Source organism: Aquarana catesbeiana, linkage group LG09 (assembly GCF_042186555.1).
Source record: "Aquarana catesbeiana isolate 2022-GZ linkage group LG09, ASM4218655v1, whole genome shotgun sequence".
NCBI classification, from domain to species: domain Eukaryota; kingdom Metazoa; phylum Chordata; class Amphibia; order Anura; family Ranidae; genus Aquarana; species Aquarana catesbeiana.
The window spans coordinates 216208221-216230103 of NC_133332.1; the positions used below are offsets into that span (position 1 = coordinate 216208221).

The 21883-nt window shown below is 42.7% G+C and overlaps 1 protein-coding gene across 2 annotated transcripts in view; it reads left to right on the plus strand.

Annotated features, from left to right (window-relative positions):
• LOC141108260 (glutamine synthetase-like) overlaps positions 1 to 21883 on the plus strand; it is a 36227-nt gene that overhangs the window by 12322 nt on the left and 2022 nt on the right. Inside the window, exons 3-5 of one of the 2 annotated variants that reach the window (XM_073599695.1) lie at positions 4755 to 4916; positions 6599 to 6745; positions 8015 to 8142. In XM_073599695.1, coding sequence (XP_073455796.1) covers positions 4755 to 4916; positions 6599 to 6745; positions 8015 to 8142 — 437 coding nt within the window. The remainder of the gene's footprint in view (positions 1 to 4754; positions 4917 to 6598; positions 6746 to 8014; positions 8143 to 21883) is intronic. The other variant, XM_073599696.1, reaches the window with a different exon arrangement.

Below are 21883 nucleotides of genomic sequence, written 5' to 3' on the forward strand. Positions count from 1 at the left end.
CAGAGCGATTTCCCTTTCCCATTGCTGACTTAGGTTGTTTGCTTTGGGGTCGCAACCACTGAACAGGAGCGAGTATACGATGGAAATCAGATGTCTTTGTGGTTCTGTGCTAGAACACAGTGCCTCTAAGGGAGTGTGGTCTCTATGCCATTGAGTGCTGGGTTTGGCACTATTAAGGAAGTGTCTTAGTTGTAAATATTTTAATAATGGAAAGTTCCGCTCAGGGAATTGGGAGGTCAAGGCCTGATACGTCAGCATCTGGCCATCCTGATATAATTGTTCTGCTCTGAGTGGTGGTGCTAAACTGAGGTCATTTCAGGTGGGTTCCATGAGGCCGGAGGAAAATCTGGGTTCCCGTCTAGCGGGGTTAGAGGTCCTGGAGTAGGGGTCATATTTTGTTTCTTGCATACCGCCCTGAATGTCAGTAGGGTAGTGCCTAGTAAAGGGTGAGACACAATTTCTGTATGGATAGATTTTTGGTCAATCCATGGGGTATGGGCTAGTGGGATTTGCATGAAAGAGTCCTCTAGGTTAATCCAGTCTTTGGTCTTCTTATGCACATGCCAGTCTATGGATTCTGGACACGTGGCACGCCCAATAATATTTTTGTACATCTGGAAGACCTATCCCTCCCTTCATTTTTGGAAGGACCAGTCTGTCCCAATTCAATCTAGGGGTGTTATCTGCCCAAATTAGGTTTCTGCATATCCTTTTGTAGGATGTGAAGAACGAGGAAGGGATTTTGATCGGGAGGGTCTGTAATAAGTATAGGAGTCTGGGTAGGATATTCATTTTGATAATGGCAGCTCTCCCAAACCAGGAGAAGATGCCTGAGGTCCATTTGTGGAGATCCTGCTGTATGGAATGAAACACGGGTGGGAAGTTGCTAGAAAATAGCTCTGACAGCTTTGTGGGAATCTTTATGCCCAGGTAAGTAATTGCGTAGGGTTCCCAAGTAAAGGGAAAGTTGGATTTGCATTGTGCTACCAAGGTTGGGGGGAGGGATATGTTCAGTGCCTTGGATTTAGAAAAATTTATTTGTAGGTTTGAGATATTTTTAAAGAGAGCAAAGTCTTTTAATAGATTAGGTATGGTTGTTATTGGGTCTGACAAGAAAAGCAAAATGTCATCTGCGTACGCCGCCGTTTTGTAGGTTTTGGGCTTGATATTAATTCCTTTTATGTCAGTGTTGGCACGTAGTCTGCGTAGGAAGGGTTCCATGGTGAGCACAAAGATAATAGGGGACAGGGGGCATATCCCTGGCGAGTGCCATTCGATATGGAGAAGGCGACCATCGACTCGGATCCTGGCAGTGGGTGACGAGTAAAGAGCCAATATCAGTTGGATAAAAATATCTGGGAAACCCATAGCTTGTAGCGTCGCTGTCATGTAGTCCCAGGCCACTCTGTTCAGACAATTTTTTATTCCACAGCCCCAAGGTATGATCGGTGTCAGGAACCATCGCCAGCGTCTGTTTTACATTGTGCAGGAATACCTAGGGGCAAGATCTGACTTGGACACCTTTCCCACCGAAAATCCTCTGGGTTACTGGGTCTTGAGGATGGATCACTGGCCAGAGCTTGCACAATATGCAATTGAGCTACTGGCCAGTCCTGCATCCAGCGTTCTTTCGGAACGCGCAATCAGTGCTGCTGGAGGCTTTGTAACCGATCACAGGGTGCGCCTGTCCACCGACTCGGTCGATCGACTGACCTTCATAAAAAAGAATCAGTCTTGGATCACCACCAGCTACCAAGCACCTGATGCTGATGTAACCGAATAATTTTTTTTGAAATGTCAGATCCCTTCAAGACTATGCTGATGCTGAGTGACTCTCCTGTTATGCTGAGTGACTATCCTCTTCCTCCTCAATGATCATGCTGATAGCTTGTAAGAACATTTTTGGTTCTGGGCGCTGCCACTAGTGGCTAAGGCCCAATTTTTCAGCCCCTGTTTAACAGGGATGTGTAATTACAATTTTGATGCAATACTTTGCAGCAGGGCTCGTTCCTGCGCTCCAACTAGAGTATCTGTGAGTGGTTGCAGTGTTGTGGCATCAGCACCAGTGCCTAAGGCCCAAATTTTTCAGCCCCTGATTAACAGGGGCGTGTAATTACAATTTTTGATGCAATACTTTGCAGCAAGGCTCATTCCTGCGCTCCAAATAGAGTATCTGTGAGGGGTTGCAGTGTTGTGGCACCAGTGCCTAAGGCCCAATTTTTCTGCCCCTGTTCAACAGGGACATGTAATTACAATTCTTGATCTAATATTTCACAGCAGGGCCTGTTCCTGCACCCACCAAGAGTAACTGTGAGGACTTACAGTGTTGTGGCACCAGCACAACCACCACCACCAAAGGTCCAATTTTTCTACCACTGTTCAACAATGGCATGTAATTACAATTCTTGATCTAATATTTCACAGCAGGGCCCGTTCCTGCGCCCACCAAGAGTAACTGTGAGGGTTTACAGTGTTGTGGCAACACCAACATCTAAGGCCCAAATTTCTGCAGAGTATATAGGGCAGGCCCCTACTTTCAAACATCCAACTTACAAACGACTCCTACTTGTAAACAGAAGGAGACAACAGGAAGTGAGATGAAATATACCCCTAGGAAGGGAAATTCTCTCCTGTAAGAGTTAATATGGGAAAAACGTGTCTCCTCTCCACTGATGCTTTATCACCAATCCTTGTTTCACTAAAAACCTCAAATTTTCAAAAAACATTTGTCATTGGGACAGAAAGTGAGGTGAAATCTTCTGAAGAGGTGCACAGACAGCAAAACAAATGTTACAGGGGTGATAACCCTTCCCTATGTTTTCCAAAAAGCTTAAAAATAGATTTTTTGGCTGGAGCTACACTTTAAAAATCTACCAGTTCAAAATTACAAACAGATTCTACTCAACAACAAACCTACAGTCCCTGTCTTGTTTGCACCGCCTGTATACTGCTGTTCAGAGTATATAGGGCCTGGGGGCCCCACGCCTTTCCTTTTTTTAATTTGGGTGCGGGGTTCCCCTTAATATCCATACAAGACCCAAAGGGCCTGGTAATGGACTGGGGGGGGGGATACCCATGCCCTTTGTCTCACTAATTTTCATCCATATTGCCAGGACCCAACATTACATTAAAGCCGCAAGCAGTTTTAAATGACTTTTATTCCTTTAAAAATGTCATTTTGTGCAGGGACTGTTCTAAGCATGGGAAACACGCGCCACTTTACAGGCATACTATAGACACCCCCCAGGTACGATATGTAAAGGAATATTTCACTTTTTTTTCACTTTAAGCATCATTAAAACACTACTCCTGAAAAAAAGGCCATTTTAAAAACTTTTTTTGCATTGATACATATCCCCTGGAGCAGGACCCGGGTCCCCAAACCCTTTTTAGGACAATAACTTGCATATTAGCCTTTAAAATTAGCATTTTTGATTTCGAACGTTCGAGTCCCATAGACTTTAATGGGGTTCCAAAGTTTGCGCGAACTTTCAGTCCGTTCGCAAGTTCTGCTGCGAACCAAACCGGGGGTTGTTCGGCTCATCCCTACTCATTGTACATGCATTTGCTTTGTTTCCTTTATTCTTGAAGCAAATGATAGGAAAGATAATGGAATGTGTGTAGACTGTAGCATTTCAAGATGTGTACCCCAGCATGCGATTACATCAAGGTTCTTGGCTTTGGGGTAGGCATGAAACGAAGGTTCTAAGCGTTTCTAGCAGTCTATTGCTGTAGGTGTCTGTTGTCATGACTATTGCCATCTATTCCCACCTGAAGTATTGTGCTGTCCTTGGTGAGAGGCAGAGGAGGAGGTGGAGACACCTTACAACAATGATTCATTTGAGGAGTGGGGGGATAAAAGCAGTCAGATAAGCTGATAAGTCCAAATTAGACTTTGAACAAGGGTAAAACTTGTTCCTTTTTCTAGAGGAAAGTGCAGCATGCAGATAATCCACCCAAAATTATCACTGGGTGACTGATGGGTTACGACAAAGCCTATAGGCTTTATGTTTGACTCCAATGTTCCAGTTCACAAAAATGTTCTGTAATGGCTATGTAGCAGAAGGACCAAGTCTAAGGCTTCAAGCACACTGTATTTTTATGATCCTTTTCTCCTACAAGAGTTGGGCCACAGTAAAGACACATTTTTGCATGTGCATTTTTGCATGTGCATTCATGCACGTTTCTGCATATGGCATTTAGTGCATTCTGTTGGCCAGAATTCTAGCCATTACAGTGCATGTTAAAGCACTTTGAGAGTTTATGTTCAAAAGCTCCTCTCCTGAACAGAAGTGCGTCCCCCCTCCCCCAATTTTAACTCTAAATGCCTCTTCCTCTTCCTCCCATAGAGGGGCATTTAGAGGTAAAAAAACTAATTCAAAACTCCTGGAAAAGCAGTGGTTTATGTGTGCATGAGGCCTAAAGTGGAGTATGCAGAGCTAGAATTGGATCTCTTCCATGTTTTGCCAAGAAACTGTTTATTTTGCATCCATGGAAACATTACATTACATTACATGGGTTGACGCTTAAGGGAGGGGGGGGAAAAAGACCTTCATCAGCACTCTTGAAAAGCTCAATGAATATTTTATTCAACCCTTGAAATAACAGATTGTGTGTAACAAAAATGACTAACCAGGAAAATGTATTAATGTGCCTCAAAGGTGATCAGCTGTAATCCAAATATTGTCCTCTCCTCTGCCATGTGATCTCTAACCTGGTATTCCTGCTAACTCTTATTACTCTTCTTCCATTAGAGGTCCCAGAATGGAACTCTAGTGGCTCAGGCACATATCAAGCTGAGGGCTCCAACAGTGACATGTACCTTGTCCCTGTCCAGATGTTTCGTGATCCTTTTTGCCTGGACCCCAACAAGCTAGTCATGTGTGAGGTCCTAAAATACAATCGAAAATCAGCAGGTACAGTACCACTGTAGCAGAATTGGAGAATCTGTGAACATGGGACATTTTAACTGACCACTGGTGGCTCTATAATTACATCTAGAATTCTAAGTATTGCTTAGTTGGCAGTTTCTGCATTCCTATGTGGTGATAACAAGCATCTGTAGTCAGGGGATACTCGTTATGGCATAGTGTCTGCTCATCTTCGAAAGGGTTCCAATTGTATTTATTTTTTTTTTTTTTTGTAAATTCTTTTTATTAAAGGTTTTCCACATAGAAAAAGCATATACATATAATAAACGTTCAGCACCACAATTCAGCACCAGTGTACAATGCAGCTCCCACATCTAATAGTAACAGATATCCGAAATCTTTCCATACAAAAAGGGGGGGGTGGGAGGAAAGAGGGGAAGGGGGGAGGACAAATACAATATACATTTGTTATACACAGTGTAATATCCCCCAATATCCATAGTAAAGGAGAGTCTAAAATTCCCATCTAGGCTTACCCAAACCTCACCACCCGCCACATAATTCAACTAGTCACCGGAGATATGTAGCTTCATACAGTGGCAGAGCCTTATTAATTAATGCCTTCCAGGCCATGAGGGTAGGTGCCAGCGGTTGCTTCCATGACAAGATAATCACTTTGTGAGCATAATACAGGAGCAACGTGAGCAGAGTACGAATCACATTTTTGGGTGCTAATGTGTCTACCAGGGCCAACAGACAAATTTCAATGGATGGTGCAATAGCAATTGTAGTTACTGACCTAATACAGTCCATCACACCCACCCAAAACCGCCAGACATGCGGGCAAATCCAAAAAATGTGCAGAAAATGGTTCCAATTTTATTTGCTGTGGCGCAGAGTATATAAAATACTGAGCACATGCTGCTGTTTTTGCAAGTATTGCAGTACTTTTTGGAGCTCATGGATGACCTTAAATCTCCTTCTCCACTTTGGAGAGATTTCTGGCATCACTAGAACATTGCTGAGCAATTCCACTGTTTAGACTGGGTAGTAGAAATGGTGATTGATTGCCTTCTATGTTTTGGAAAGGTGCTTGGTAGGTTCCCACACAGTAAAAAGCACTTTGTACAGTTCTAAAATTCCAAACTATGTTGGCTTTGAGTGATGTCTACTTGACATTCCAAAAATCCTTGCAACATGATGAAACGACTTGTATAGTCACTCATCAATATTTAAAGGTTTTTATAGGTTTAGCAACAAGTGTTAAAGCTATGCTGTACTGGGGCCCCCAAAAGTGACACCCCCCCACACACACACACAAACACACACAATCTAGAACATACTTTTGGGTTAATTGGAGTTGGTTAATTTATTCATGTGTACATTGTGGCAGGGTATGTAGGCTTTTTCAGAGGTGGGAGGGGCTGATGAAATAGTTTTCTGTATGTATAAAGTGCTAATTGGGGGTCTTGATTGAACATGGTATTAAAGGGAGCTTGCAGAATACTCCTGAAGCCTAAAGTGGTAACATACATGTGTTGTATTGGGTTTTATGAATCAAAGGAAAAAACTTTGCTGTGCAGCTTGTTGAAAAGGTATGCCCTTTCACGTCATCACATTGTAGAGATGCAGACCTCACCCTTGTTCAGTGTACACAACTTTACCGTTTACTTTGGGAGATCCACTGATGGAACTTTATTGACTTTAAGTTGTTTTTCTCCTTCCAGAAACCAACCTGCGTCACACGTGTCGGCGGATCATGGACATGGTGGCTGATCAACACCCATGGTTTGGCATGGAACAAGAGTACACTCTTCTTGGTATTAATGGACATCCATTTGGCTGGCCTGAAAATGGTTTCCCAGGACCACAAGGTTAGATTTTTTATGATGGTTTTATTAAACTGTAAATCTGAAATTTACATGGCAGAGGAACATATACGTAGCTCTCAATGGCTCACCATAACAGTGACCTCTGCTTTTGAAGTCAACTGTTAACTTCCTCCAGCTCCATGCCTACAGTTAGACCTGAGGCTGGAGGAATAATCTACAGGAGCCTGTGCATTGCACCTGTAATACTCCATTGTAAACAAAAAAACACAAACAGATTCTTTGCAATATGGGTGCACTTTGTTTTGTTTAATACAAAAGTTGAATATGCCTGTTGCACTACAAAAACTTTCAAGTTGGGGATTGTTCTAGCAGCCATTCTGTTCTGTAGCTATAATATCTTGTGCTCAGGATTAAGCTGGGTTGGGTTAGAAAGAATTAATATAATGAAAAGCCAAAGGGGGGGAGAAGATTATTGGTACCCAAGGTCCTTGGCAGATCATGGGACTCCTGAATGTTAAGAGGTAACAGAAGTGCCATCTGTCTCTCCTGTGCAGCTTGTCATGTGACTACTTCAGGGTTTTTAATCACTCTCCTGTCCTCATTAGCGGCTGATGGGGCTATTAGTTGTGTAAATGTTGGGTATCATTTATGTTGTGGAGTCCACATTGTACATGTGACAATCTGATGTTAAGGATTGTAGACAATTAAGGTCTCAATTCAAGTAACTGCAATCCTGGCTTTCAGTTATAGGTAGTTTCTATTAAATTGCTCCAGAACTATAACATTCGGAGTCCCTTGCAATCTGTTCTAATGCCCCTACGAAGTCTAACTGAGGTAGATGTGGATTAACACAGTTAAAAAAAAAACATTGCTTTGCAAGACAACCTACAAATTCTGGGTCGAGCCCAGGTGCTCTACTAGGATTTGAAACCAGGACCAGTGTTGACTACTAAGCCACGGTTTCATAAATGGATAGCTGCTGAATTGTGGTCCTAAGGCACCATTGTTTACAGGGCTTTAGCAGAGCTTCCTACAGCAGGAAATGGTTATCTGAAGTTATTCTCAGTGTTTGCAAATATCTTGGCCATCAAAATTACAATTATCCAGAGCATTTCATCAAAGCACAACTTTGGATTAAATGCGAATTGTGCTACTTTAAGCTGTTGCTGGATGACTGTAGTTTGTACATTGAGACATTACCAGAGGCTGAAATGGTCACAGATCTCCAAGTTAAAAATGATTTGACGATTGAATTAAAACTCGCCTGATTATTTTTGTTTTAGAACTGATGGCCTTTGGTGTCCCCTCCAGGTCCCTATTACTGTGGAGTCGGTGCAGACAAAGTCTATGGAAGGAATATTATGGAATGCCACTACAAAGCCTGCTTTTATGCTGGCATTAAAATCTGTGGCACAAACGCAGAAGTTATGCCATCACAGGTAAGGATAAATGACCCATTCTAAAATCCTGATACAATCTGTGAGGGCCCATTTCTACTATTACTATTCATGTCTTGAAACACTAAACATGTGTCCAGCAACATTTTTTCTTGCAATTGCATTACATTGGCAGATTCATAGAAGCCAATGGCCGCACATAACATGCATTTTGATACATTGGCAACAAGTATTTAGCCTTGATGTGTTGGCAATGTTTATACCTCACTTAAATGATTAACGATACATAAAATAAGTGATTAAAACCTTTGTCTATATAAGAATTACCGTATTTATCAGCATATAACATGCACTTTTTTCCCCTTAAAATCAGGGGAAAACCGCGGGTGCGTGTTATACGCCGATCCCCTGCGATCTCTGACTGAGCGGAGCGATCGCCCACCGCGATTTGAAAATGGCGCAAATACACGGAGCTGGTCCTCGGCTTCACTCGAGCGCCGCCCGAACCTAGCCGAGTGTACTCGGCTAGGTTCGGCAAGCTCCGCTCACAGTCACGCCCATCCCGGGCGGGACTACGAATGGAGCCAAAAGTGGCCGAAAGTGAACGAGAGCCGCCGAGAAGAGCCGAGGACCGGCTCTGTGTGTTTCGGCACCATTTTCAAACTGCAGTGACACTGACATGTCACTGCAGTTTAACTGCAGCCTGGGCAAGGCTGCAAAAGGACACAGAGAAGCTTCAGATCGGCACTGGCAAAGCTGCAAGGCTGCAAATGGACACTGATAAGGCTGCAAATGACACCAAGGCTGCGGACTGCAAGGCTGCAAATGACACCAAGGCTGCTGACTGCAAGGCTGCAAATGACTGCAAGGCTGCAAATGACACCAAGGCTGCTGACTGCAAGGCTGCAAATGACTGCAAGGCTGCAAATGACACTGGACAAGCATGCAGATGGACGCTGTGCAAGGCTGCATTGATGGGCATTTAAATGTAAATTTTTTTCCTTATAATTCCTTCCTAAACTTGGGGTGCGTGTTATATGCCGGCGCGTGTTATACGCCGATAAATACGGTAAAAATGAACGATAACTGTGTGAAAAGATAAACAATTACATTTATTTATACAGAAAAGAAACGTTAGAATTATTAGAAATCATCAAATATCTCAAGTGATGTTACAGGTAACAGTGTTGCCAGACTACAGAGATAATTTAGGCCAAACTCAGATAAGGTTACAATGGACATACACTGGCTATCAATTTTATACGATAAATCCTAGGATAGAAAAGGTTAGGGAAAAAGTAAAGAGAGATAAGAGTATACTTTACACAGACATCCTGTCGTCTCGATGGTCTGGAGTCAAACAGAGAGAACAGATAGCTCTCCCTCTATTTTATATTCATTCTCCACCAATCAACAGATGCAACACGTTCATTGGTTCAGAGTTACATCAAATTCTGATTGGCTACCTTTGAAGCTTCCCAAATGTCCATGCTCAGGTTTTAAGGTTATGGTGCCTCCAAGTCTATGACCTAATGAACAACCCCTTTGATCCCCAGCCCAAACAGTTCTGACATTTGCATGTCAACGGCCCCTGGTGAGATGGAGGCTCGACGTCTACAAAGACTATTTGTAAAACAAAAGGAATTCAATTAACACCTGGAGACATTCACTAGTTTTAAAAGGTAAGCTGGGCCCTTATTTTATCATGATATCACAAACTATATATATATCATCTTCCTGTAAAACATCTACCTACATACACATATATATATATATATATATATATATATATATATATATATATATATATATATATATATATATACATACATACATACACACATCCAATGGGGCATGGCAATTTAATTAGTCCTTGCAATGGTTCCCTTGGAGCTCCTTTGATATAAATATGGATTTCAAAATCTCCACCACAGTCCCCCCTGAAGTTCATTCTTGAACTTATGTCCTCCTTCAATGATTTTGTACCCACCCACAACAGCCCAGAAGCCCCGACCCTTCCCCACCACCACCACAGCCTCCTCTTCCTTTCTTGAACAGGTCGGAACTCCTCAAGGTAGGCTTGAGACAGCAAAGTAATCCTGGTGCCTTAGAGACTTCACCTCCGAACCATGAGTGTCTGTAATGCAATGTTTCATCACCCCTCTGCCTTGAAAGAGCGGAACTCCAACATTGATGGCGGGATCCGGCATATCTAGTCCTGTAAATATGGTGTAATGAATGTAACGATTGGATCGGACCGAGAGACAGCACTTTTCAGCATGGTGAAGGAAAGTTCAGGAGAGTCTTATTTGTGGCACATTTGTCTCAAGAAATGACTTGGTTGTCGTTACTTCTTCCGGTGGTGGACAGTCGTGCATGAATACAAAAAAGAGAGGAACGTCAGTGTACAGTTATTGGAGGAATGACAGACAGGAGCAGCAGTGTGGCCATTAAGACTATAAAGCAGTAGATAGACTAGGGGAGGTAGAATTACATTTGGGGGGTAGAGAATTGCATTTGGGAGGTAGAATTACATTAAGACATAAAAACCTGGATATCCAGGGATACTTTGGTTTCACTGGGTGTAAAATATGGTACTTGCGGGCAGGAAAATGATATGACTGATGTCTTAGTTACATTATCTTGAGCAGATAGATGATAGAAACCAAAAGAAAAACTTAGAGAGCATAATATTAAAGGAGGAATGGAAGAGAAGTGGGTAATGAAAATGAACAAGGAGAATAGTAAAAAAAAATTTAAAAAAACAAAAAAACTACAGATTTAATGCTACTCCAGCCAAGATTTCTAGTTTACATTCCACCTTAGATTGTTAAAGAGCATTGAATCAGTATTAAAAAAAAAACGAATACCTAGTTGCCCTGACAACTTTTGCTGACTGCGAGAAGAAAGAAAAACAAAAAAGTTCTTTAATCAAAAGGGCAACTCCTCTCTCATACTAGTAATTGGCAGTATTTTAGCAGGTCAGGTACAGATATTAACAACGAGAGAGAGAGAGAAAAAAAATGATTAAAATTTTTTTAGAATTTAGGTAAACCTGCCTGCACTTTATTATTTTAAATTGAAGAGGCTTATCCCTAGAACAAAAAAAAAACAAGAAAAATATAGTTCTAGAGTCCTCTCTTAAATGTGCAAATTCTTTGTACTGGTCTGGACTGGATTAGAGTTCTTCAGAGATTTGTTTCTGAGTTAGTGGCCTTTCTGTTCCTTGAGAGAAGATACCTCATATCATTGAGAGAAGGTACACATTCTCATAGCTTTGGCGTTTATTCTCCTGATAGTAAAGCACATTATTATTTACATCAGGAAAAGCAATAAGGCTGCACAGATTAGGACAACAACAGGGTGGAGCAAAATGTTTAGGAAATCTTAGCGTCTGCGCCTAAAGCGTGGGATACTTGGATCAATCTATTTTGACCATGGGTGAGTCGTATGGTGGCTTGTTTCTCAGCATCTCTTAGCACATTCAATATTTCATCCTGTTGCCCGAAATCAACCAGCAAAGCTTTTAACTCAGCCCCAAATCCCAGAGGAAGTTCCTGTAAATGTATGGGGGTGTCAGGTTTGATATCAAGCCTTTTCTATGGGGTAATAGGGGTCCGCCCTTGTGTCCCTGCTATATCTATTCCCAGGACAGGGGAAGATGTGCAGTAGACTCCCTGAGGTAGTGTACCACGCTGAGTACAGTTCAACCCGTGTGCAGAACATAGGGCATCACTGGACGTTTGATACCAGCACAAATATCCTTGCTCCAAGTATTTTACATAAGGTTGGGACATTTCCTCGGCATCCATGAGACATGACCCTTCCTTGTGCCAGCATTGTTGTCTCATGATCCTGTCCTGTTTCCTTTGGCATAACACAACCCCTTCCTTTCTCCAGCACCCATCAGTATCAATCATTCGAGGTTGTCTGGACTCATAAACCATCAGATCATGATGGACTCAGGGGTGTAACACGGTAGAGCGCGATAGGATAGTACCCCAATTGACTGTGGTATAAGCACGATGTTCAGTCCCTGCAACTGGAATCAGGTTTTTACAGCAATGGAATTGAGTCATCTACCAATCCATATGACTCATAGCAAACTTGGATACTACCCTACCTGCTTGTTTTCTCAAATTTAGTGGAAAATTGTCCTGCTGAAAAAGAAGCAGTCATTACTCTGAGGTCCTGGGACAGTTCTGATTGTACCTGGGTGCAAGATAAAGCAAGCTGGATGCTTTCCTGTACTTTGGATAAATCCGCTATCAATCCTGTGAACTTCTGTTTCATTACCTCAGATAGTGAGGCAGTAGCATCGATATGAGCATGTTGTAGATTTTTGAGGATATGATTCATGTCTAGCTGCACCTTAACCCCTTCCCCAACATGTTGTGCCAACCCTCCTAACTTGTTTCTGGGTACCTCTAAATCCATTGTGTTTAGGCTACCCAGGGCAACACCCCCTGCTCCTAAGGCAGTCTCTATTAGGCCTCTCTTTACTCTAGTGTGGGAATATTCTGAACATCCAGATTTCAGCCACCCCTTCAAAATGTATACCTGATTCTTTGTGAAGGCTGCACACTGTTTATCCCACTTATCAACCCGGAAATCAGATAAGGTTATCCTCCATGTATATAACGTAAATTGCGTGTCTGTTAATACTGTCCAGTGAGAGGAGAGTAAAGGGATGAATAGATGCTGCCTTCACTATAGGAGCTTTACAGGAGTCTGCACTAATTTTTGCTGGCACAAGAACATGATCTAACTCAGTGGGTACCCCTACAACTGTCACACAGATCTTTCCTCGCCCTTTCCAGGGATACCAACATTTAGAGTCAATAACGGGGGTACTTATCCCGGGGAATATGTCATCATTCTTAAACTTTGTCATTTGCATAAAGGTCCAACAGCCTTCGTCAAATGCGTTGCAGAATGGCCACACAAATGGGCCATCTAGATGTAAGTCTAAATCTAGATCATATCCTTGGGGATCCTGACAGTCTACACTCATATGCACGCCTCTAATTTCTTCATTCATTGGCCTTCCATTCATCCACTCATTCATGCTAGGCAGATCCACACCATTGCATAAGACATGCCACTTCCATGGGTTTGGACTGTTAAAAGCCAAGGACTGATTTGGGGGCCAATAAGCGGTGTCAATAAAATAGTGACCCTCTGTTTCGGGGACACAAGTCTCCCTCATTACTTGCAACACAATGGCATGTATAGACAGTCTTGGTTGTAAATCCAGGACCTCATACTGTTTGTTTTTAGAATCGGTCCTAATTTTTAAGATTACAGTGTTTGTATATTTGGTGGAGAGAATCACATTTGCTCGTTCATACCACATGGCCTGATGGACGTTACTACAATTCAACTGCAAGATAACCTTTTTCTTTGACAGGTAGTTTAGTGGATTTTGCTTCCTTTTATAAGTGGGACTTTTAGTGATCAGAATCTCAAGGGTTCCCTCAGCGGGGTGGAAACACTTATCCGTTAGTGACCCTTGAACAAGTTCTGGGAAATCATAATAGCACCTCTTATGTTCTCTCTCTTCCCCCTGATTGAAGATGATGTAAACAATAAACCACCCTTCATAGTTCTCCCCTGTGGGATCTACGGGATATAACTTGCTATTTTTGCATTTTATCCTCCATAAATCTGACCCCTTGGTTAAGTTTGTTATGGACATTTCATAGGTCTCGGTATCAAGATCTACAAACTACCTCTTGGTAGATTGACTGTCATTTGATCATTCATGAAAAATTCCTGGGATTAAACATTCCATATCCTTGGGGTCCCAGTCTCCTTCACACAAGGCAACGTCCTCATCTAGGTGATATGTTACATACAATATGGTATCAGGGCTCTTTCACCACCTGCTGTATTCGTTCCCGCTCATCAGGACTGGTCTTCCAGTATGCAAGACTGCAAAGCCTATCTAGTAGATACCCTGCATCAATGTCCCCAAAGGCTGCATGAAATCTATAAGGGTGGGGATCGAGGCCGGTGGTGTGTTCTAGGAAGGTCCCATCAAAACCCATCCCTGCTATGGCATGAATGAGTATATACCCATGAAAGTACATTGGGTATCTGGGGAGTAGTTGTCCTTGTTTGCACTCGGCCTTATGGATCTGTGTTTGACTCCACCCCTCAGGTTTTATTACCCATTTACTATACTCCTCTGGTGGGGTCCAGGGTACAGGCTCTGTTTGGATTTCCTTCTTAGGAGCTGGTGGTTCTTGAGCAGAAATGAGAACATACCAGCTGAGTAAACCTAACAAAAGGGGAAACGTGCCCATCCCACCCAGCTCCCTAAACCTCCTTCTGAACTTGTTTGCAATGAGAAGCATGCACCCAAGAGATTTTTCCCTCTATCTTCACTGAAGTGGGGGTGGTCAGGACCCTCAAACCTGGGCTCCAGTCCTCTTCGTTGAAATTTATCGATCACCACCCAATCTCCAGGCTGTAGGGAGTGAGATTTACCGTCAGAATTTGGGTCTGGAATAGAAGAGAACACTTGGGCATGCAACTTGGTGAGCTGCTTATGTAATTCCTGCACATACATCTTTAAGGAACAATGCATTAATGTTATCTCTTGTGGGAAAAACAATGCTGTCATTGGGGGTCTCCCAAACAATATCTCAAATGATCATTCCATTATACCTTTCAACCTTCCCTGATGCCTGCAGGTGATAGGGAGTATGGAACTTTTGTTCAATTTGGAGTGCTCCTATAACCTCAGCCATCACTTGGCCTGTGAAATGGCTCCCTTGATCCAATTATACGGTCTCCATTAGGCCATACCTGCACACAACTTCCTGCAATCGTTTCTTTGCGGTGACTGATGCAGTAGCATTGGCTACAGTCCAGGCTTCTACCCATCCTGAAAACATGTCTACACATACTAGGACATATTGAAATTGTTGGCATTTGAATGTAATCAATCTGCAGTCTCTGGAAGGGATACTGTGGGCAAATGTTTAGTTGGGGTTTTGACATGCTTCCCAGGATTATGTATCTGACATGTTTCACATCCTTGACAGAATCTCTCCGCAATAGTGGTGAATCCGGGGGCCACCCAGTGAGATGTGATTGTGGAGACCATTGCTCCTTTGGACAGAAAAGAGGGGCCATGCGATGCCTCAGCCAAATATGGATACAGTGCTGGAGGGGCACAGTACCTTCCATCCTCATGGGCCCAAAGTCAAGCTGTTTCTTTACATCCCTGGCCTCGCCACTTCTGTTTTGTCTTTTCATCGGTTTGTACTTGCAATTTCTCCAGAACAGTCAAATCTACCTGATCAGGACTGTCGGAGCAAGGTGGGGCCATGAAGATTTCCACAGACTCCGTACCAGTTACAGCAGCTGCTTTTGCAGCGGTATCTGCTTTAGCATTTCCAAGTGAAACCTCATCCGTGCCTTTGATGTGTGCTGCACATTATAAGACTGCTATCGCCTCTGGGAACCAAAGCGCCTCAAGGACTTTCTTAATGAGCTCACCATGTTTGATAGGTTTTCCACAGGTGGTCAGGAAGCCTCTCAGTTTCCATAGTTGGCCAAAATCGTGACATATGCCAAAAGCATATCTTGAGTCTGTGTAGACATTGAGCTTTTTTCCTTTCCCTACTATGCAAGCTTGCATGAGAGCCATAAGCTCTGCCACCTGGGCGGAATGATGCCCAGGTGGTTTTCCTTGGAAAAGGATTTCATCCTTGGTGACTACTGAATACCCATCTACAAAAACAGTGAGGTCAGCATTATGGATGGTGGTGTCTCTTACTCTCTGTGCTTCCAGATAATGATCCTCCATTTCTGCATTGCAGTCATGGCTTTCTATTTCATCTTGCAATGTCTCTGGTAGTAATGTAGCTGGATTTAATTTTGCACACCTTTTGGGGTAATATTTGTGTGCGTTAAAAGTGCCAGTTCATATCTGGTCAATCTCGCTGATGAAATGTGCTTTGTGGTCAGGTTCTTCATGACCACGTGAACCTCATGGGGTACATAAACTTCTAACGGGTACCCTAGCACAATGTCTGCAGTTTTAGTCAGCATCTCAGCAGCTGCTGCTACCGCCCTCAGACAGGGTGCCATGGCATTGACAACTGTGTCAATCTGACAACTGTAATAGCCAATGGGCTTGTCATGTCCTCCATGGTCCTGTGTCAGGACGCCAGCAGCGTGGCCTCTGGACTCGTGACAGTAAAGCTGAAATCCCTTGGTATAATCTGGCAGGCCCAAAACGGGGGCTTCACTGATTGCAGCTTTCAAGGTCTGAATAGCATGTATTTGCCCTTTACTGAGTTCCAGTTTCCCCTGTATTTTTACAGAGTCATAGTGGGGCTTACAAACATTGGACATTTCTGATATCCATTGTCAGTAATATCCAATCAACCCTAGGAATCCCCTCAATTGTTTTGCATTTTGTGGCATTTTGCTATTCAGAATAACCTTCTTTCAGTCTTGTGTCAAGTGTTTTCTTTCTTTGGAGATGCAATGACCCACAAACACAGGTCCATGTTGTATTGTAACTTGGCGGGGGATACTCTGCATCCCTCCTCCCCAAGGTGATTCAACAAAGAGATAGTGGCCTCTCTACATGCGTCTCTTGTGTCGCCTCCAATCAGCAAGTCATCCACATACTGAAGGAGAGTGATACCCTCCGGGCAGTGCCACGTGTCCAGGCATTCTTTCATTGCTTTGCTGTACTCATTAGCGCTAGATACCATACCCATGGGCAATCTACTCCAGGTATACTGTTGCCATTCAAAACTGAAGGCAAAGAGGTATTGACAGTCAGGGTAGAGTGGTACCGTGAAAAAGGCATCCTTCAAATCCATAACTGTGAAATATTGATTAGAAGGAATGATGTTACTCAGAATAGTGTGATGGTTTGGTACCACTGGAGCATCCTCTTGGATGATTTTGTTAATTGCCCTCAGGTCTTGTACCATCCGATAAACGTTTCGGCCTGTTTTTTTTTTCACAGGGTAAAATGGGGTATTAGCTGGTGAACTCACTTCACCAGTGTACCCTCTTTAAGGAGGTGTTTGATTTGGTCACTAATTCCCTCCAATTGAGACAATTTCAAGGGATAGTGAGGTAATCTAGGAATGATAGCATCTGGTTTTAGTTTGATCCTAACAGGGGGTAGCGGATCATAAGTCCTGTGTTCCCCTCTTTAGCCCAAACATCTGGATTGGTGCTTTTGAATAAATCACAAGGCAAGCTTTCTGCAAAGCTTGTGTCCAGTTCCAATTTACACAAAGCATTGATGCTATCCCAGGTTTCTACCATTTGGTGTTGGTCAGGATCAGAAGGAATGTTTACTTCCACTCCATCCTCAGTGAATTGTATTTGTGCTCTCATTTGTGAGAGCAAATCTTTTCCCAGCAAATTGCAAGGAACTGAATTGCTCAAGAGCAGGGAGGCTTCAGTTTGAAAGGGTCCAGTTCGAACTTTTGTGGGATTGGTTTCTAATAGGGGATATGATATACCCCCTAGCCTAACTCTCCTCATGGTATTTTGAATGGGAAGATTCACCTCACTGGATTTTAATATGGTACGAGCTTCCCCGGTGTCTACTAATAGCTTTAGGGTCTGATTATTTAATTGCATTTGTACATAAGCACTACCTTGCTCATTTGTCGAGATTACAGGCAACACCGGGAGCTCTCCCCATCACTTGAGGTCTCTTTAAGATTCCCTCTCCTGCCGTGGTGGCCTATTTTGTCTTGGAGCTCTACACTCCCTCTTGTAGTGACCGGGTTTGTGGCAGTTGAAACAAACCGGTATCCCTCTTGGTTTTTGTGCAAGATCTGCACTGTTCAACTGATCAGTGACAATGCAGATCTTTTGAAGTTTTTGTGACTCCCAATCTGCTATATTCCTTTCAATAGCAGTTGCAAGTGACAACATAGAGGAGAGGGGCTTATCTCTCCAGTCTGGATTTGCAGTCATCAATTTTTCTCTGATGTTTCCTCTCAACTCGGTAATACAATCTTCCTTTGGACCTTGGATCACTCCTGACACCTTGGTCCAAGACTGGGGAGGATAGACTGCTGTGCCAATTGCTTAGTGAGTATATATCCTTGATGGCTGGAGTCAACATAGAGTGTCCATGGAATATTAGTTTTACTAAGAATTTCATTAAAGTCCCCATCTCCACAAACCCTTTTCATTATTTGAAGCATATCACTCCAGTTACTCACTCCAGTTTGCATTGTAGCTTTGCAGCTCTTTGGCAAATTTAATAGGATCATTGCAGCTCTTTGGCAAATTTAATAGGATCTGTCCTTGGATGGGGGATAACACTCAGAAATCCCTTCATCTCAGAGGGAGTCCATGGCACGTGATGTGTCATCTTTCCTGTGGATCTCCCACTGTTGTCATAAACCACTTGTTCTCTTACAGGATAGACAGATATGTCATCTGAAAAAGATATCAGTTGTGGATTGGTCTTTTGGGATTCTGTCACAGAATCCCAATAAGATTGGGGAAGATTGTTGTTGCCAGGTGGAGGCACTTTATCCAACTGCAAAGTGCCCTGAAGGGTGGCATTAACAGTCCCATGGTACACAGGTGTGCCCACATTGGGTTATATCCTTTCACCATTAGATTGACACCACACAGGTCCTTGCTGTGGGGTGCTAGTTACTTGGGGGTATAAAGGTACATAGCCCGTGTACTCTGTAGCAGAACTGCCAGGATTGCTTACAGCAGCGGAATTGCTAGTTAACTGCCGTTTAGGGGAGAATTCTGGCTCGCAGCCAGTAAATGGGGATTACTATAGTCGGGAGGTTCTTCCATCAGAGGGGAAGAAAGTATCCCTTTTCATGGTATATGGTCTCCCGAACTGGGGAGACTTTTCTCCCTTGATTCCAGCATTCCCTTCCCCTGGCTTGCTGCCCTATCTCTTTCCTTTTGTTTCAATGCTTCACATAAAGAGTTTTTCTGTGATTCATTGGGGGTTTTAAATGGGGTGTTAAACTTGGCAGCAAGTTGTGGCTTCCCCTTTTTTTCATCTGCTGATAGATGACAATTCCTATCACTTTCTGAGTATCTTGCCAACAAGGACCGGTGATTGTACAGGCCCCAATCCTGACAATTCCTCATCATCCCCCTGTTCATCACTGTCACTACTCTGGGTATGTGGGTCTAGTGGCTGCTCCTGCTTGTCCCTACTCCTCAGTATCATTTGGTGTATTTTCTCCTTAACTCCCACCGTAAAAATATTCACATCATCAGTTCTATGCATGGATTCTACCATCCATGCACTCCACGCATCTCTTTCATTTGTTGGTGTCATCTTCCCGTGGTGATTGTACCACAGGGCTTCCCAAGCTTTTGGCTTAAAAGTACCTCTTTTAGAATACTTGTTCCCAGTCCAGCGATCCCAATCTTAAATATATTTTACAACCCAAGGCCCACATTTATCTATCATCTCTTCCTTCAGGGTCAAGTGGTAGGGTTCCCCATGGTTAGACGCCCTCTTTGAAGCGATTTGATTACCCATCCTTTAGGGACAATGGACCTTGAACTGATTCCCCAACCTTTTTACAGGTTGCCTTTACTCCAGAGGTAGCTACTCTCTGGCCAAGAATTGGGTTGACAGGTTCCACCCCTGTCAACGTTGCTGCTTTTTTTTCACTACTTGCCAGAACAATATCCCTGTCCTGGCTATAGTCCTTCAAAAAATTAGCCTAGAGATTTCCCAAACAAAAGAATAGTTCAATCCCCCCCTTGGACTTTTCTGAAGTATTCTAAAAGAAATGCTTAACGAAGGGCTATTACTTCTGTTATCTCAAGAATGATTAGCACAAACTTGGATAATCAGGACCCTATGCGTGCTTGTAGTACAGGAGGAAGTTAACTGATGCACACCTAATTGCAATATGATTTGTAGCAGTTACAATATAGCCAGTGTTTACAGATCTAATTACAAAGCTTACAATCCCCAGTTAGTAGTTTACACAGAAAGATAGATTCATATACATCAAGATCATTCAGTGTGATCTAGGCCAACAAGTGCATTTCAATCTCAAAGATTGGGAAGCGTCTTGACCTAGACTCATGCAAGGGTCAACCAGAAGCGCTTGTTGGCAGAAAGGCCCAGATCCTAATTCTTTTCACTGCCTTCAAGCGTCCAATCAGAGCCCATATCATTCGCTCTGACACCCTCCTGCAATTTTGGCCCAACCAAGCAGGATGTCTTCTCATACACTCTCAGTACAATTTTATTTCACTTATACTGTTCATATCAGTCTCATCAAAGTATTAGTACAGACAAAAGGTTATATATATATATATATATATATATATATATATATATATATATATATAACAATGTTCAAAGAAGCTTGCTAGTTTGGGTGTTCAGACAGGGGAGGCAAACATACAAACAAGGACATAAAAATGCTTACCGTTTTTGGAGTTAGTCTTGTCCTCCACACACAAAATACCAGTCGCTCAAACGTCATGCTTCCTCACACCGGGTCACCAAATGTGTTGGCAATGTTTATACCTCACTTAAATGATTAACGATACATAAAATAAGTGATTAAAACCTTTGTCTATATAGGAATTAAAAACGAACGATAACGGTGCGAAAAGATAAACAATTACTTTAATTTATACAGAAAAGAAATGTTAGAATAATTAGAAATGATCAAATATCTCAAGTGATGTTACAGGTACAGTGTTGCCAGGCTACAGAGATAATTTAGACCAAACTCAGATAAGGTTACAATGGACATACACTGGCTATCAATATTATAAGATAAATCCTAGGATAGAAAAGGTTAGGGAAAAAGTAAAGAGAGATAAGAGTATACTTTACACAGACATCCTGTCATCTCGACGGTCTGGAGTCAAACAGAGAGAACAGATAGCTCTCCCCCTATTTTATATTAATTCTCCACCAATCAACAGATGCAACATGTTCATTGTTTCAGAGTTGCATCAAATTCTGATTGGCTACCTCTGAAGTCTAATGTTCATTGGTTAGGAGTTGCCTCAAATTCTGATTGGCTACCTCTGAAGCTTCCCAAATGTTCAGGCTCAGGTTTTAAGGTTATGGTGCCTTTCAAGTCTATGACTTAATGAACAATCCCTTTGACGCCCTGGTGAGATGGAACCTCGACATCAGCAAAGACTATTTGTAAAACAAAAGGAATTCAATTAACACCTGGAGACATTCAATAGTTCCCACGACACAGGGGAACAAGTATTTTTTAAGCTGGGCCCTTATTTTATCATGATATCACAAACTATATATAGATCATCTTTGTGTAAACACATCTACTTACACACACATATATATATATATTGTAAGATTGGGGTTATCAGACTCAAACGGTAGGTGCATTTTCCAGTGAGTACGCAAGTACAAAACTGTATTTTTAAGGGCCTGGTAGCCCACTTTTATATAAAAGCACAGAAAAGTTCACAAAAACATCAGTACCCACGCAGGGGGTTCCACCATTACTGTATCTTGCACACTCAATACTTTAGCCTCCTGGCTTACATTTTTGCCATACGGCTGATTCAGGCCTTTAGCCTAGGCCCTAGGTCTGCTCCTCAGACCCAATAGAGTTTCCTAGAGTTAAGCTCTCTCCTGGCTTACTCCTGATCAGTGCCTTGCTGCTCTGTCACCACATACATCTGCCTCCTGCAGACATCCATGCTCTGGCTGCCTCCTGCAGCCTCTGACTCCTCTTCAGAGGAATGGGAGTCCACCTGACTCCCATGCACAGACCTCCTGTCTGTTGGGTGG